Source organism: Rhinatrema bivittatum, chromosome 11, assembly GCF_901001135.1.
Source record: "Rhinatrema bivittatum chromosome 11, aRhiBiv1.1, whole genome shotgun sequence".
NCBI lineage: Eukaryota > Metazoa > Chordata > Amphibia > Gymnophiona > Rhinatrematidae > Rhinatrema > Rhinatrema bivittatum.
The window spans coordinates 81106099-81122735 of record NC_042625.1 but is presented as its reverse complement, the minus strand read 5'-3'; the positions used below and the strand labels follow the sequence as shown (position 1 = coordinate 81122735).

Sequence of the window (16637 nt, the reverse complement as noted above, 5' to 3'; positions counted from 1 at the left end):
GGTGCCAGGCCGAAGTTGAAGATGACAACACATGGGCTGCCTTCTGCACTAGGGTGCTCCTCACAGATGATGCGGATGGTGCCCTTGTTGATATCAAGGTCTAGGCTCCATCTTTCATGGTAGTCCGAGCCAATGATGCAGTTATCTTCGACTCTGGGAGCTTTGGTCCTGGAGGGGGCCCCTTGAGTCTCTTAGATGCTCTTCTCAGCACTTTGCCCTATGCCTTATTCATCCACGTCATGTTCCCACTCTTATCTTGACGCAGATCCATTAAATGGCACCAAAGGGAGGGTGGGGTGGGGTAAGCTTCCCCTAAAATGCTTTTACAAAAGGGAGGAGGGGGGCGAGGTCAATTCTTAATCATTACCGGAGCACTGTCTGTGGTGGAGGACAAAACCTCACTCCGGAAGGTGGAATGGCTTCGTTTACTGACTCTGTGCTGAGGTCTTGCCCAATGTCGAGGATCATAGAATCTGCATCTTTCATCAGTGGAAGAACACTCTGGAGAACACCTCACCTCAGCCTGCACAGCCAGTGACCTCATGATCTGGGCCTAGGCAATAGCAGCAGATGGAACAGGTATCTGTAATGACATCTTCCGCATGCACTCACAGGCCTTAAAGTCACTGACAAAGGTGTTTTTGGATTTAGCCTTCTCCAGACCTTTCAGTAATTTTATTACTGTATGAAACCACAACTTTTTATTTTTGTTTTAAGAGGGCTTGGCAAGGCAGTAGCAAAAAATAATCAATACAACAAACTTTAATGATCAGGCAAAAATGCTAAAAATACAAGAGAGCGGTAATGCATCCGTGCAGTAACTTGGATGAAGAAAGACTGGAAACGCTTACAAGGCAGTGGTCTCATGTGTGAGCTTTTATGCATGCTCAGAAATAGTTTCTGAGTGGTGAAAGCTGGATTCGTGTTGGAGTTGTTGGATAATATCACCTATTGTTATAGCTGATTTAATCCTGTTTACCAATGCAGAACAATATTAAACTGCAAATGAAAGCCCATTGTACCTTATTATTGGATCCCTAAACCTAGTTATTAACTGCAGTAAGCAGTTTGTGTAGGCTCTGAGTGGGCTGGGAGTTCAAACAAAAAAGCAAGTCACCCAACCCAAAAGAAATATAAATAAATAAAAAGAGAGGAAAAGTATGGGCGAGGATTCTGAATGATCTTGATATTTATCCCAATATTATTCTTCACACACTTTTTTTTTTTGCAAAGGTCTTTTCTTTTGTGGATGGCATATCTACTTACAGAAGATGAATCTGAACGTTCTAATGGCTAAATAAAGCAATATCTGCATCTCACTATATGTTTTCTTATAACAACTGACCACCAAACTTCTCACCTTATATTAACAGAATAAAATATATTTTCTGCTTTATACTTACTTACCTGCCAATTAAGGACAAACAAAGCACACACACATACATATATATTATATATAGATATAGATAGATATAGATAGATAGATAATATATTATATAGATAGATAATATATTATATATACACACACACACTAAATTTCATTGCACTACAAATACTGGTGTTTATTTTATTTAAAAATATTTTTATTCCGCCTATAGCAATAAAAATTCATGCTAGGCAGATTACAACATTCTGGTAGACCAAATTACATTAAAAATGTATCAAGTGTAGTTACCTGGGACAATTCTTATAAACAAATAGAAATACAACTTCCTGACTCTTTAAATAGAGGGTCAATATAATGAACAGCAGTGTACACTGTAAGCTTACTAAGCAGCAACTGACATCTGTGAATAAATACCTAGTTTGTAAACTGGGGGCTCAAACTCCTACATTGCCATGCATAAAGGCAACTGGGCACCTTCCCAGTGACAGTAACATCTCTCATATAAGAACTAGGGATGTGCATTTGTTTCCTTGATTTGGCGGGTATACGCGTACCTCGCTGACTTTCTAGTGCACGCGATGAAAGCATAGCATATGTTTATTTTTAATAATGAGATACACACATACTATATCCCTTTCCCCCTGTGTACTAGAAAGTAAACAAATGCACATCCCTACTAAGAACCTTCTCTCCTCAACCAGGACTAAAATAAAGCAAAAAACAAAAAGGGGGGAGTAGTATGGAATCTTCCCACTGGGTGGTATAAAGTAACTTACCCCATACAGCCAATTAGGGAAAGGAGAAAACAGACAGTGTGAAAGAACAGATCTGTCTGCAAGTTAAAGCAGTATAACTTTTTTTTTTTTCTGGAATCTAAACAACTTGATCCATCTAACAAAGCTTAAAAGAAGAAAGGAAAGAAAGAATGCCTCTCTCCATATACTGGGGAAACAAAGGTTCCCCTGCTCCGATCTGCTGGAGTCAGAAAGATACTGAAGAGTGTCAGAGGGTGCACTGGTTTATAAGGCAGCACCCTCCGAAGCTTTGTCTGACTCCATCTGCTGGATGGGGGACATAACCCACCGTCTGGACTGATCCTGGTACATACAGGGAATATTAACTTATTTTAAGAGCTTATGACTGTTTTATTCAAATTTGTATCAGAAAATGCATTGCTTGAGTAATAAATTTATGTACAATAGGCCCTTGCGTAGTAAATGCCGGTTTCCTCTATTACCTGGCATATAGTAAGAGGAGAAGAAAAAATAATGTTCAAAGCAGCAATTCAACCCTTAAAATTGCACCAACCTTAAACTTTGCTCTGCTGATCCCTGCATCTTGGCTTTTTTCACCTGCAAATGCAAATAAAAAAATAAACAAAAAAACACAAAGGCACAGAAATGTTTTAAAATGAGTTCTCTGTCCTTGATATAATCTTACTCAAATGACAAGCTCATATCATAAATTGAAGCACTGCAATGGGCTGACAGAATCAGCTTGTTATTTAATTTAACTAGCTTTTGATTCTGTTTCCAGGGATGTGTAACAGCGGAGTTTTCAGGCTTCCTCCTTTGTTTCCACATGGAATCAGAAGTAGCCAAGCAGAGCCACATGCACAGAACAGGCATGGGAGGGAAGGGGCTTTCACGGTATTGGTCAACAAGGATGTATTTTAAAGGGCTGCCACCTAGCGTGTTTCAGCTACTGCCCATGCCTTACCCCCCTCCCCTCCCCTCCCCTCCCCACCCCAAACAAAAACAAGCAAACAAATTCCCCCATGTGTAGATATGATTTCATTCTGCTCAATTGGACAGATTCCCTCCCATTGCTGTGTGATAAAGTGTAACAGCATCTCCATTTCTCTTTTAAGAATGGGAAGGTCCCTCCGGTGCTTGGCAGACATTGTTATGCTTCCAAGATCTGTACTGGCTTAAGATGAAGAACTTTTACTGCACCAATGGAGAAACAATCAATCAGAACACTTACCACGGATGTATCAAAAATTTGAGAAAAGCAGCATCTCCCACTTGTACAAATATCTTTCCTCATAACAGACAGACCAGGACAATCCTTGCATTTGCTCTAATCAGAGTACTTGCATTGCTGTCATCCACAGAATTAACATTTTTTTCTTCTCTGTCAATGACCTTGCCTTATTTTGATGAATATGCAGTCTTCTACACCCATCCCTCTCATCCCAGACTAGCATATTGCTGAGGTGTCAAAATTCCACTCCAACCTGCCTAATAATTCATCTGCATTAACAGATCTTCCGCTATACCATGGTACTGTCTCAAAACCAAGAACATTTAACTTTCAAAGGGAAAGCAAAATGATTACTCACCTCCTTGAAGGCCAAATCTAGACTATTTGCATGCTCCACCTTCTTTTTGTATATTTAAAAATGCACTTTTCCAGCACTTCCTCTATTTAATTGTGAGTTCTCTTCCTAGTATGCATTTCCGTCCTCCATCTCTCCTCCAAATGTTTTACTGTCTTCATTCTTTTTCCTGCTCTACCTCTTGTCAGGCTCTCTCAAACTTTCCCTCCCTTCAATCTCTCCTCTCCAGATCTCACCCGGTTGTGTATTTCTTCTTCAATCTCTCCTTCATTACTCTCTTCCTTCTACTGTACATCTCTAACCTCTCTCTCTATTCCCCTTGTCTATCACTGCTGTTCCTGGATTTCACCCCTTGTCCTTAACCATCTCTCTCATACATACTCAACCAATATCTTTCTCAAACTTATAGTTCCTTTATTTACAGACCTTTCAGTTTCTACCTTAGTAATGGTGTCACATCTTTTCAGCTGCTCCATAAACAGAATTCATGTTTTTGCACTTAGAGATACTTAAAAGCAAGATGTCTCTTTTGAGTTCAGTCCCTTTCTGGGCCCGCTGTAGGGTCCAGTGAAAGCACCACACTCTAGCTCCCCAATTTCCAGGAATAGTTTTCACACTGTAGCAGGCAGTGAGGAAACAAAGGACCCACAGTACCAATCTCTGATAACTCAAAGCACCCACTTGTGAGTGACCATAGCTCTATCCATTACCTCCCAGAGGTGGTCAATTAGACTTTGCAGCAGGTCACAGCTCCAAATGTGTGCTGCTCTTATAATTGTACCACGCAACAAAGTACAGATAACTCTGGCTAACTAATGAGATCACCCCATTATGTTTGAGAGAGCTATGTGGTTGGGTGTGGATAAGGAGGAGAGAAGGTTCAGGTAAAAAACTACTGCTTTAACCAGTCTCTGTTAACATCAAGATGCTCAGGAAAACAAAATCCCAATCTAACTGAAGTCTTTGCTGATTAAATACCATGAATAAACTAAGTTAAGCCAAGAGAGTAAACCCCTATATTTCAGTTGTGAATACATGTCTGTAATCACAGTCTTGCATCTTGTAGAGTGGCAAAGCTTTCTACTGCAGCGTGCTTCTTACCTGCTCCGGGGCCCTACTGTCTTTCCATTACTGTCAACAATAGCTCGTTTATTATTCTTCCAATTTCCTTTCAACGTGTTTGTTTAATTTAATACTTACCTGTTTGGGCTATCTGATGCCTGTATTTTATTTCCATGTCTCCAGCAGCTATGTACTGCCTTCAACATGGAACTGTACCCCATGCAGCTTTGTAACCCGATTCACTGTTCATTTTAATTCAATGTTATTTTCATGGTATTTAAGATTCCTGGCACATGGTGCTTAACCGGAGAAAAACTGGAGGTCTGTGAAGCAAAATTGGAAATTGCTAACCCTTTTCTAACTACAGATCCACACATGAAAAAAAGAAACATTTTCTTACTAGGCAGTCAAGACAGGTAGATTTTTCTTGGACCTGTTAAAGTAAATCTGGGACCTCGGTGTAGATAAGATAGCCATTTGACAGAAATTACTTCATGGAATAAGATCATAGAAAATTCTAAATTGTGCAGTATTTTATATAAGTCTTTAAATTACAGCTAAAGGAATTCTGTGCCAACTTTCAATGCCTTTCCTGGACTATGAGCTTACTACCACCACTCCTCACACAAAACGTGAGACAATCTCACTCAGATAGACCTTTATGAACTGACTGAATTATGAATGCATATGAAAGCTACACAAATGGATAGTCACTAGGGTTTGAAGCCTTGACGATTAGTACACGTGCTCACAAATTACAAACTTGTCTCCAATATATGCAAAGATATTTTTCTGTATAAAACAAGACAACTTTTTCTATTTTCCCTAAACTTTAAAAGTCCCATAAATTCTCAGTAAATGTGAATTTATATATTAGTAAAATACTACTGAATCCATGTTTTTGGTGATTCCTTCCATACAGTTCACCAGTGTAGTAAGGAACACTACACATAGAATTTATAACATTGTACTGAAGAGCAAACATGAAAGTCAATCCTTTATCCTTAATAGAATTTCTATTGTGTTCAACTGATAGAAAATAGCAATACAGAGGAGGGTTATTTGGGGTGAATAGAAATTTACAACTCTGTCTCCCCCTAGACCTCATGCAGGTAGCATTTGCTTTTTGTTCCTGTATATTACACCTTGAAATTTGAGTAATTTATGAGGAAATAAAGATTAATAAATAGGAAGGCAGTGTTAGTTCCCAAAAACTAGTCAAGAAACATAAGCCAATGAAAGTGTCATTTTTTTATCAAATTTATTTATTGATTTTATTTCAATGTATTCAAGTGAACAAATATGAAAAATTGGATCAGACAGTCTACTATGCTACTATGTTGTCTGAAGTTCTCCAGAAAGTGAAACACTATTTTAAAATTTTTTTCCAGTTTTTAAAGATTATTTAGTATTTTGGGGGTAATATGGTGGATAATATCCCCTTATCTGTGAGCCTTGAGACAAAAACAATATATAGTAACAGGTACAACTCAGCAGCCTCTGCTCTTAAATTAATTCAGAAGAAACACTCTAAAAAAAATGGAAACAAGAATTTTATTAAATTAAATGAATTTTCTTTAAAATGCGTGGTCAGTGTGAGTAAAAGGTACAGAACAGAAAGTACCAGTGCAGTCTATCCTTACATGCAATCCACAGTGAACAAAGTTAGTTAAGACAGGATGATAACCAATAGCATGGAAATGTTCTCTCTGTAAGTATCATACCATCTGTGTATTAAATTCTATCCCTGGCATGTGAAGGTGATAGAATATTATGGGGGTAATTTTTGAAAGGATTTGTACACTTAAAACTGGGTTTTACATATGCAAATGCACTTTACAAGTGCAAGTGGACTTTTGAAAATTACTACAATATATGCTATTGAATTGTCCATAGGTTTTACCTGCACTTAATATGGGTAAATGGCTTTTGAAAATTGCTATGATAGCATGTTACATTTACATGCTTAACTCCTTTGAAAATTACTTCCAAAGAGAGCAGTTAAATAGCTTTTCAATAACAGCCCAAAGTAGTTAAGAACTAATAACCGTAATCTCGAGGCCTGAACCCAATGAAATTCCAGTTAATTACTACAAGCGGAGAAAGAGGTAAGCAATGTCAGCACCTCTTCCTGTCTCAGTGTTCATTCCATTTAAGGGCTGAAGAAAACATAGTTTGGATAATGGATCCAGCTAGATGGCAGATCACCTACTCTCTCTTCATGGAGAACAACTTTATCTTGATGTCCTGGGATTAAAGGCCACAAGCATCATATGTTCTTCCAAAATAATATACCTCATAGCCTCTGTTTTAGATCTGTTTCTGTAATTCATTCTGTACTGTTCTGCTGTTACACAGATTCTGCACATAACGGGATTTAAAAACTAACAGCAAGATCTGTGCATTTTTTGTCCGCTTCTCTTTATGCTGGTTTTATTCTAATCTAGCTTTCTGTTGCAAACTATTTTACATCATATACTACATGTCTTTGTTTAGAAAACAAACCCATATGTATGGCAGCATTCCGTACAATGTTAAAAAAAAAAAAAAAAAGCGCAAAGCTTAACACTGCAGGCCCCTTTCAGCAAATTCTGGTTGGTGCCAATAGTGAGTTTTGCTGAACATTCAAGATGGCAGGATGCATACCTCAGCACACCCAAGTAATCCCAACAGTCACCCAGGGAACGCGTCCCGTCAAGCAACACTACTTCAGATGTCAGCTAAACAGGCTGTCAGCATTCATTCCTGCTATTTGGTTGGTTCAACAGACATTTCAGGTGAGTTGGAATTTTCATGTGTTCTGCTTTTTACAATAAATTCAAGCAAAGAAAAACCCTCGCCTAAGCAGAATCAAACACTAAACATTTTCAGACAGTAGTAACCAGAGGATCTTGTCCTCAGTTAACACCTTGTGTTCCGTTAGGTTCGCTTTAGGTCTTCAGCTTCTCCAGACCAAACTGCATGTAAACACCCAAGGGGACCTGTAACACGCTCTTGTGAAGTGTGGTTAAACCTTGCTGGGATGTGAGGTGTGGCCTGACTGATTGCAAAACTCAAAGCACCACACTAGAAGGTTAATTTTGTCCCCCTCATCCTATAGAAGAATTAAAAGCAGCATCAGTATGCACTGCTTGGTAATCTTCATTGGGTAAAACAGTTATATAAGAAATGTTATCAGTCCATATAGCTCAATTACAGAAAAACGAACCATATGCTATTCCAAGGTCAGCCCCGATGCTATTCATACACAGGAAATACTCTCTTACTTTGCTTTAAACCTGTTCTTTTATTTTTTGGGAATCTGTATTTCAGAAGCTGCCACACTGTACCCCCAGAAAACACAACTAATAAGATAAAAATACCATCAAAGCTAATTACTTTGATCATTATTCCTAAAATTGATGCAGTTAAGAACATTCTGTCACTGAGGTACCAGAACTTACAATTAAGAGATGATATGGCTTCATCTACTGGCTCAAAGCGCCAATTGTACTGCGCATCGTTCCCCCTCAGACACAAAACTGGGACAACCCCTTTAGTACATCTGCTCCAAAGCAGAGGTGTTAAGTCATGACATCTCCCATTGAAACATAGAGAGGCAAAATCCTTATCATTTATAAATAAGCATTTAGTTTAACAACCTGAACACAGTATCAGAAAAAATGTGTAAAGATTTAATCTACTGGTCTCCCCTCCTCACAATGGGCCTCAAGCAGTATCAGAAAACAGCGCTCTGATTCAATCATTTACCAGTTCAGTTCCTTATATTACCTCTCAACACCATTTAACAATTTTACAAAAAACTTTATTAAAAAAAAACAAAAAAAACAGAACCAAAAACAGTTTTACTTATCTTATTCATTCTATGGTTGATCTATAAACACTCCCAGGTAGTATTTACAACTTATAAAACCCCAACAAAGGCCATGTTTCAGCGATCTCCCGCCGCCTGCTTCAAGGGTAACAAACTCTCCAACCAAGAATAACCATATCTCAATATGGTGCAAACGCTTTTAAAAAAGTGAGGAGGGGAGACAGTAGATTAAATCTTTGCACATTTATTCTGATACTGTGTTCAGGTTGTTATAAATAAGCATTTATTTAGTTTAACCGATTAGGATTTTGCCTCTCCAATTGTATTTCTTTTGTGGACATAGGGAGGTTCCGCTATATTTCTTCAATTTCCCAATGAAACATTACATCTTTTATTTTACAGTGGAATCCTTGTGAAATCATCTGTTCTAGATGTTCCGTGTCAGCTTATCCATTGCTTGGCCCCGGCTCCTCCCTGTATCAGTTTTATTCCCGATTCATGGTTTTTTGTTTTTTTTTTTGGTCAAGGATTTTCTTCCTGTTCCTTTGGGTTTCCACCTCTATTAAAACCAGCCTTAACTGGGCTACAACCGACATGAACCTTCATTTGCAAGTCCCTGGTGTTTTTCCTCCCTGCCTGGCCCTGCTAGTGCACTAAATGGCGACTCCCTCCAGAGCCCAATATTTGTGCATCTTAAGTCCAGCCAGCCGGCGTCAGTGTGGAGAGATAGCTGAGACTCTCTCTCCTGCCCCACTAGAGGCTGTCAACTGTCTGCACAGCATCCCCATGCCTGGTAGACCCAGGGAACAAAAGCTCCAGTATCATTTATATCTTAACAGTTGGTTCATTATATTTCTGAAATTATTCCACACTGCTGGTCTTTAAAAAAAAAAAAAAAATTCCCATCCCCTGTCCCCCAATGTCACTTTTCAGGAAATATTCCTAGCTCAGGGCAGTGGAAATCTCTGCCTGCAAAATAAAAATGAATCTTGCAAATTCCATTTTCATGTTTCCCTATAAAATCTGGAGCATAATAAATAAAATACAAAATTCTTGTGAGGTCTAATCAAGTCTCTCTTTTTGTTTGGGGTTTTTTAAAAATATTTTTTAAGCCATAATTTTCTTTTCAAGCTAAATTAATTTGATAAGGCTTCAGCCTGTTTCCCTCCTTCACCTTACTACACAACCAGAAAGATCATGGGCTGGCAGGGCAAAAAGAAAGCTAGTAGAGCAGGCAGAAGCAACGTTTGGTGGGTGCCAGGAAGAAAAAGAGGACAAGAACTTGGACATGAGAATAAAAAGGAGATGAGATATGACCAATTTTAATATTAAAGATCCGAAGACTGGTGTGAAGATCAAGCAGCTCTAAAGAGATAAGTCATGGCGGCAGTAGCAGCTGCTTAAACAGAATTCTTAAAGCAGCAGTATTACCTAAATTGCTTAGAAGAAACTAACCTGTTTCTTGCCTCCTTTGCTTTTTCCTGACATTTTTAAATCAAATACAGTGCCACACTTGGTTTTTATGCTATTCTGAAACAAGCCTTTTGTTATGGCCCCTACACCTTCTTCTTAAACATCTGCCCCAACTCCCCTACTGATGCTATACTTCATATGAATTAGTGCGGTGGTAATTAATTCCTGGAGGTTCTGATGAAGGAAGCATGGCAGCAGACTGATTTATTAAAAATTTATAAATGGGAATGGCTGAGTTTTGTTTTTTTTAAAGCTTCAAACATTAAATCCTCCTCCAAAATAAAGCAAAGTATAAAAAAAGGACTCTCTTGGTGAGCTTGTTTTAACAACCAATTTGCATTCTCTGAAAGATATTAGTGTACCTTCTTTAGAGCAACTTAACTTTTGTGAGCTTGTATTGTAATCTACAAATGCACCATCGCAGATATGCGGCAAACCTGGCAAATATTTCAAGCAAAAATGTATAATTGGATAACACTGTTCCTTGTTCCCTTGCTACAGTCCATGTGCAAGACACGTACTGTCATGTCAGATATTCCAGCAGTTCCTTAATTGTTTTTGTGTAATTCTCATTGGGAACCTGCCTGCCTGAATCACATAATACAATCCCAATTATTATTATTATAATAATCAAACACTCATTTTGCCTAACAGTGACATCCAAATATATCTGTTCAAATTGATAATTGTATTATCTAAAAATATAAAAAAATCCTAAAATTGTGTGGGGGAATGTGTTTTTGGTAATTTAAAGGACACGTTTTAGGGTGACCCACAAACGTTCTTGCAGTATAAACGAGAGAGAGCTCCTACATCAGAGCACAGCACGCAGAATATTACAGTGGTCTTTACAATGAGCTTCCCTGCAGATGACACAGGAAAACATGCATTGTGCAATAAAAACATTGTCCAGTTTAGAGCCAGCGTCAGGTCTGTGGTTTTATTTTTACTTTAAGAACTTAAGTGCCATCCTGGGTCAGACCAATGCCTACTGAACTCAGCATTCTGTCTCCAACAGTGGCCAGTCCAGGTCACAAGTACCTGTCAGATCCTCAATAGTCGATCTGTTTCTTCTATCTCACTCCCAGGGATGAGCACTGGCTTTCCCAAGTCTACCTGGCTAGTAACTGGCTATGGACTTTTCCTTCAGAAACTTGTCCAATCCTCTTTTGAACCCCACTATGTCAGTTGTCTTGACCACATCCTCAGACAACATATTCCATAGCTTTATTGTGTACTGAGCGAAAAAAATATTCTTCTTAGGATTTGTTTTAAATTTGCTGGTTGCTAGTTTCATGGAGCATCCCCTAGTCCTAGTGCTGGTTGAAGAGAGAAATAATTCCCTATTTATCCATCCCCTCCCCACTCGTGATTTTATAAATCTCAAATCATATCCTCTCTCACTCGTTTCTTTTCCAAACTAAAGAGCTCTAATCTCTTTAGCCTCTCTCCCTTCCATCCCATTTAACATTTTTGTCATCCTTCTCTAGGTCCACTATGTCTTTTTTGAGATGGGGGTAACAAGAAATACAACAGTGGCTGCACCATGGATCTATATAAAGCATTATGACATTCTCCGTTTTGAACACTGAGCCGAAGATTTCAACGTATTGTCTACAAGGACTCAGAAGTTCTTTTCTTGGGTGATGACTCCTAACATGGAGTCCAACATCATATAACCGCAAATGGGATTATTTTTTCCTACTTGCATTACTTTGCACTTGTCCACATTAAATTGCATCTGCCATTTAGAAGCCCAGTCTCCTAGTCTTTCTCAAGATCCTTCTGCAGTTCTTCACAATCCCCTGCAAAGAAGACCAACTATATTGCTTTTTTTCTTTTTTTGAGGGGGGGTGGGCTATGAATTACTCAGCATAATGCGGAGCTCTAGTAGCTACAATGATCCTGGAGATATCTGGATTCTTTAAACGTTTTAATGCCCAGGATAAATGGCGGGGTGATGGGCCAGCCTGTAAGAAGCCACCTCTAACATGGCACTATGCCTGCAGCTCTCTTGCTCCCTATGTATTATGAGCCCTTTGCAAAGGGATTCAAAGGAGAGCAGCCAGGTGACTTGCCCTCCTTCTTCAGTGGCATTCTCTCCCACCATCCCTCATTGCAGATGTTCTTTGCACAAGTCAGGATAAAAGGAAGGCTATATTACTGTACGCTCTACCCCTGGAGGAGGGTTAGAGAGTACCTGAACCTAAGGTATTAAGGTAGCCAGATGCCATTTACAGATAGAAGATTATCTTGTGAGGCTGTTCTTCAGATGGAGATCCCTCCCTTTGGAAAGCCTGAAGCAAATAGAGCAGCAGATGCGTTGGCGCTGTCCCCAATGCACCTTGCTGGTAGGTGGTACAGCACAAGGTAACCCATGAAGCTCCATGGCACAAGCAAGGTTCAGCTGCACTAGAAAAGGGAAACCTAGCTAGTAATATGGCAGAGCTGAATTGGCTTTGCTGGGTCTTATGGCAGGCAAAATGGCTCAGACTAGACTAGCTGGCCCCATGGAGGGCACATGATTAGTAGAGAGGTATACACAACAAGATATTGCTGTATTGTTACATAAAGCTGCAGCCTTTATTATGCCATGAAGAATGGGTCATTTATTCCTGTTGATCAGAAATAATGACAAAGTAACATTGTAAACGATGGCACATAAAGACCAAAATATCCCATCCAAAGTGCCCAGTTGAGATTCATCTTCGTTTGGTAGCTGTGCATATAAAATTCCCAAATGCAACCCAACATCAAATCCCCAGGTTGATGTTCCACCTGATCTTTTAACCCTCCTCTCTTATCTGTCCCATGCATGACCAAGTCTATCACAGTACCACTCTTGGCTTCCCCATTCCTTTTTTGAACTCCGAAGAGTTCATACCACAGTCACGTGCTCTACGAGTTTCAAATTCATATTGTTTAAATTTATTTTCCATGTGTGAAATTTTGTGCAACAACTACGATTACACTGGGCCTGTTGTGGTATATTGAATGGCTCCCTAATGATAAAAGTTAATCTGTTAAACCAACATGCAACTTGACTATGATTTTTTAATATCTACTCAGTTAATGGCCACTTTAACATCTTATTCCTCTACACCTTAAAACATGTCAATGTATGATTCTTGAGACTGGTAGGGGAAGAGTTGCTGGGAAGGCTGCAGCTGCCTATGTTAGAATAATCCAAAGATATGGCTGGTGAGTTTGAGGCCACATAAGTCACATCTGAAGAAGGGACCTCAAATTGTATACATCATCATTTTTGGATTATTCATATATGCTGGGCCAGTGAAAGGTAGAATCCAGTTTACAACAGCCTGCAAATTATTATAACCCTGCAGATGTGAAAAGTCAAGTGTCCACGTAACAAAACACTAACAGACAGCAGCAATACAAATGTAGTCAAAAGGGGATAGGATTACTAATGTCTCTGTTAATGTTGTACCTACTGCACATTTTATGAAGTACAAAAAATATGCTATACCTGGTACGAAATAGCGATGGATTACTTCTGCCCATAGGCTCCTTCCTTGATCTGTACTGGTAAAGGCAAAAGTCAAGTTCCCCGTCCCTAAAAAACAGTCCCACTGCCATTTTTTGCATAAAATCTGTTCAATAATCTATACAACACCAAACTTCACCTTCCAGCTGAAATTCTCAACTTCAAAACCCACAGTTCATCTATATTTAATCACCAATTTCATTCCTTATCACAGCACTATACAAACAATGACTGTCAAGACAAAGATACAAGAAATGATTCATACAAGTTACACTAACAAAATAGGATTTGCCTCTTAAAAAAAACAAAACAAAAAACCTTTCAGCCCGCTATAAAGCAGTATGTCTACCCACTATTTATTAGGAAAAAATTCTGAACAAATGCTAGACATCTAAGTTTAATTTATTTTGTGCTTTAAAAAAAAAAAAAAAAAAAAAAGATACATAAGCATATACATATCTAATACCCTTCTGTCAAATCTTATTTCAAAGTGCTATTCTTAACTAAATTCTACTTCAAAATGCATCTCTGGGATGCTAGCATACACTTTGAAGCTTTCAATACCGCAAGCATTAAAAACAGAACAAAAACCCTTTACCCCGCACTGCAGAATGTGCTGCTGATCAGTTTCTCTCAGTCTCGCTCTGCTAGGTAACCAGGAACACTGTTTCGTATTCCTTATTTATTTGCTTGCCCTTTATTACTCATGAAAGAATATAATCCTCTGCCGTTTTAGCGCACAGCACGGGATTAACTGCAAGTACTTTCAAAGCCACATTTTTAATCACAAACTAATACCGCAGGGCAAAACCTTCCACCACCACCCCCCCTCCACCACTGGCCCCTATGCACAGTATAAGTACAGCACAATATATATATATATATATATTTTTTTTTTTTTTGCAAACTTGTTCCTTTCTCTTCAAACATTCAAAAACCCAGATAAAGCCTGCAGAGACCAGATACTGATTCAGCAACTAAGCAGGTCATCAGGATGGAAACAAATGGGCTTCAAATTCATATGTACTAATTTATTTTCCATGCTTGAAAAACTATGTATACAAATTTTGTGTAACCACTTCATTTACACTGGGCATGTTGAGGTATATTGAATGACTTATCATTAGGGGGCCCCTCTGTTAAACTTACAGCCTGGGGTTACAACATGTAACTTCTTACATTTTATTTCTCTGCAAACCTTAAAACGCACATCAGGGAATCTGGAATCTCAAGGCTGTTACTGGCCTATTCTCAATGTTACTGCTAATCACAGGTAGAATAAAATACAAAGTCATCAGCTTTGTTAGCTGACCCAAGCAAGCAGATAAGCCTTAAAAAGTCTGACAATGCACATAGGTAACTCAGAGCTGCTATATTTTGATAGGATTATCATTAACAGACGAAGAAGAAGGAAAAACAAAGCATTATTTCTTCTCAGGAATTCATGAGATGTGTTTTGTTTTTGTTTTTAATTAAAACCAAAAAAACCTGAGCATTTCAGTAGGGTATAAAATACCATGTAATTAACAATGCCAGATTAGCAATACTGACTTGCTATGCCAGTGAAGAAGAGAAAGATCAGCCGATATACATTGGGCTATCAAAGTGGACAGTTCAGGCCGAGATTAAAATGTTATCCCAACGCATGAAATTTCCCACAAAAGTATTTGCCTGGGACAGGGAGAAGCAAACCTGAATCACGTTTTGCCTTTTCAGGAACTGTGACTTCTGTCTCTCGGGTGGATCTGATCACTGTTTCAGTTTTGGGGGGACAGCCTAGCAGACTGGCATAGGCAGGAGTTTTTTTTAAATGATCTGGGTTAGGAAAGATCTACAAGGTCGGCACAGAGAGGAGGCAGAAAGAATAGAATGTGGCATTCCAGAAAAACTAACAATGGAATCTTAAGTAATCAACTATAAAAGTGACTATAGAGTAATTAATCATTTTGGCATCACCAGATACTACCAGGACTGCCTGCTTGGCACATCACAGGTACTAATGAACAAACTCCTCAAATGTTATGTCTCTCTTAAAAGCAGTCAGACAAGTTTTATAAATCCAAGAGTTTATATTACTTATCTTTGTTTTCAGTAAAGGCTACGTAAAATTTACAGTAAAAAAAAAAAGTGTACTAAAGTAGCTGCACTTGCAAAAACAAACTACAGACCAGATCCTCAATAGCCTCAATCAGATCTGCTTCTCGAGATACCAAAATATGCAGAACAGCTTGGTTCTTAGACCAAATATACTGAAATACAACTCATGAATATTTAGGAAAACAGGCTGGCTGAGGATCCCAATGATAGAATTTTGGAAATCCTGGTTTACATAATTTAACTGTTAGGACAAAATCATTTGAAGTCTCCATTTCATTCTGGTTTTCAATTCCCAAGCGGATATTAGTGTTTAGGGACTTTGACAACGTCTCCGACTTATTCACAGATAATGGGGACACTAATGAGGGATCTCATCAGGATAGCACATATCAGAAAATAAAAAGGGGGCCTCCACGTTAGCAAACCAACAACACAATTTGATTAAGAAAAACTGATTTTTATGCTTGTGTTTATAGTCTGCTTTTTCAAAGGTTGTTTAAAGTGAGCACAATAAAACATAGAAAACAAATACAAATATAAATATAATCCCCAATTAATAATATGCTAGCTACTAAAATAGCTATAATCTGATTCAGTAAAACAGACAGCCTCTAAATTCTTACCAGTTATGGTGCTGATGAACCTATTGTGATGTTTGTGAGGCTACAATGCGATGTTTTTAGAGTATTAGTTACAATGTTCTGTGTTTACGTTTTAGGATGCATTGTATTTACAACTGTTTTACTGTACTGCGCTGTGGGGTATAACACGATACAGTGGATAATCAAACCCAAATAGGTCATCCTATAAAGCTCAGAACAGTTTAAGTAATCACTCTTGATCAAGGGCATTGGATTATACACAATAGATCACTGAAGGATGGCAAATGCTAGTGCATGAGAAATTATGTCACTTTGAAATAAATCTGGACACCATGTGAAAGCACAGGTTCTTTTTG

General features: G+C 38.5%; 1 protein-coding gene across 3 annotated transcripts in view; it reads right to left on the bottom strand.

Moving 5' to 3' along the window:
• EYA3 (EYA transcriptional coactivator and phosphatase 3) overlaps positions 1-16637 on the bottom strand; it is a 160795-nt gene that overhangs the window by 83351 nt on the left and 60807 nt on the right. For all 3 annotated transcript variants that reach the window (XM_029619178.1, XM_029619176.1, XM_029619177.1), the window contains exon 3: positions 2696-2739. In XM_029619178.1, coding sequence (XP_029475038.1) covers positions 2696-2739 — 44 coding nt within the window. The remainder of the gene's footprint in view (positions 1-2695; positions 2740-16637) is intronic.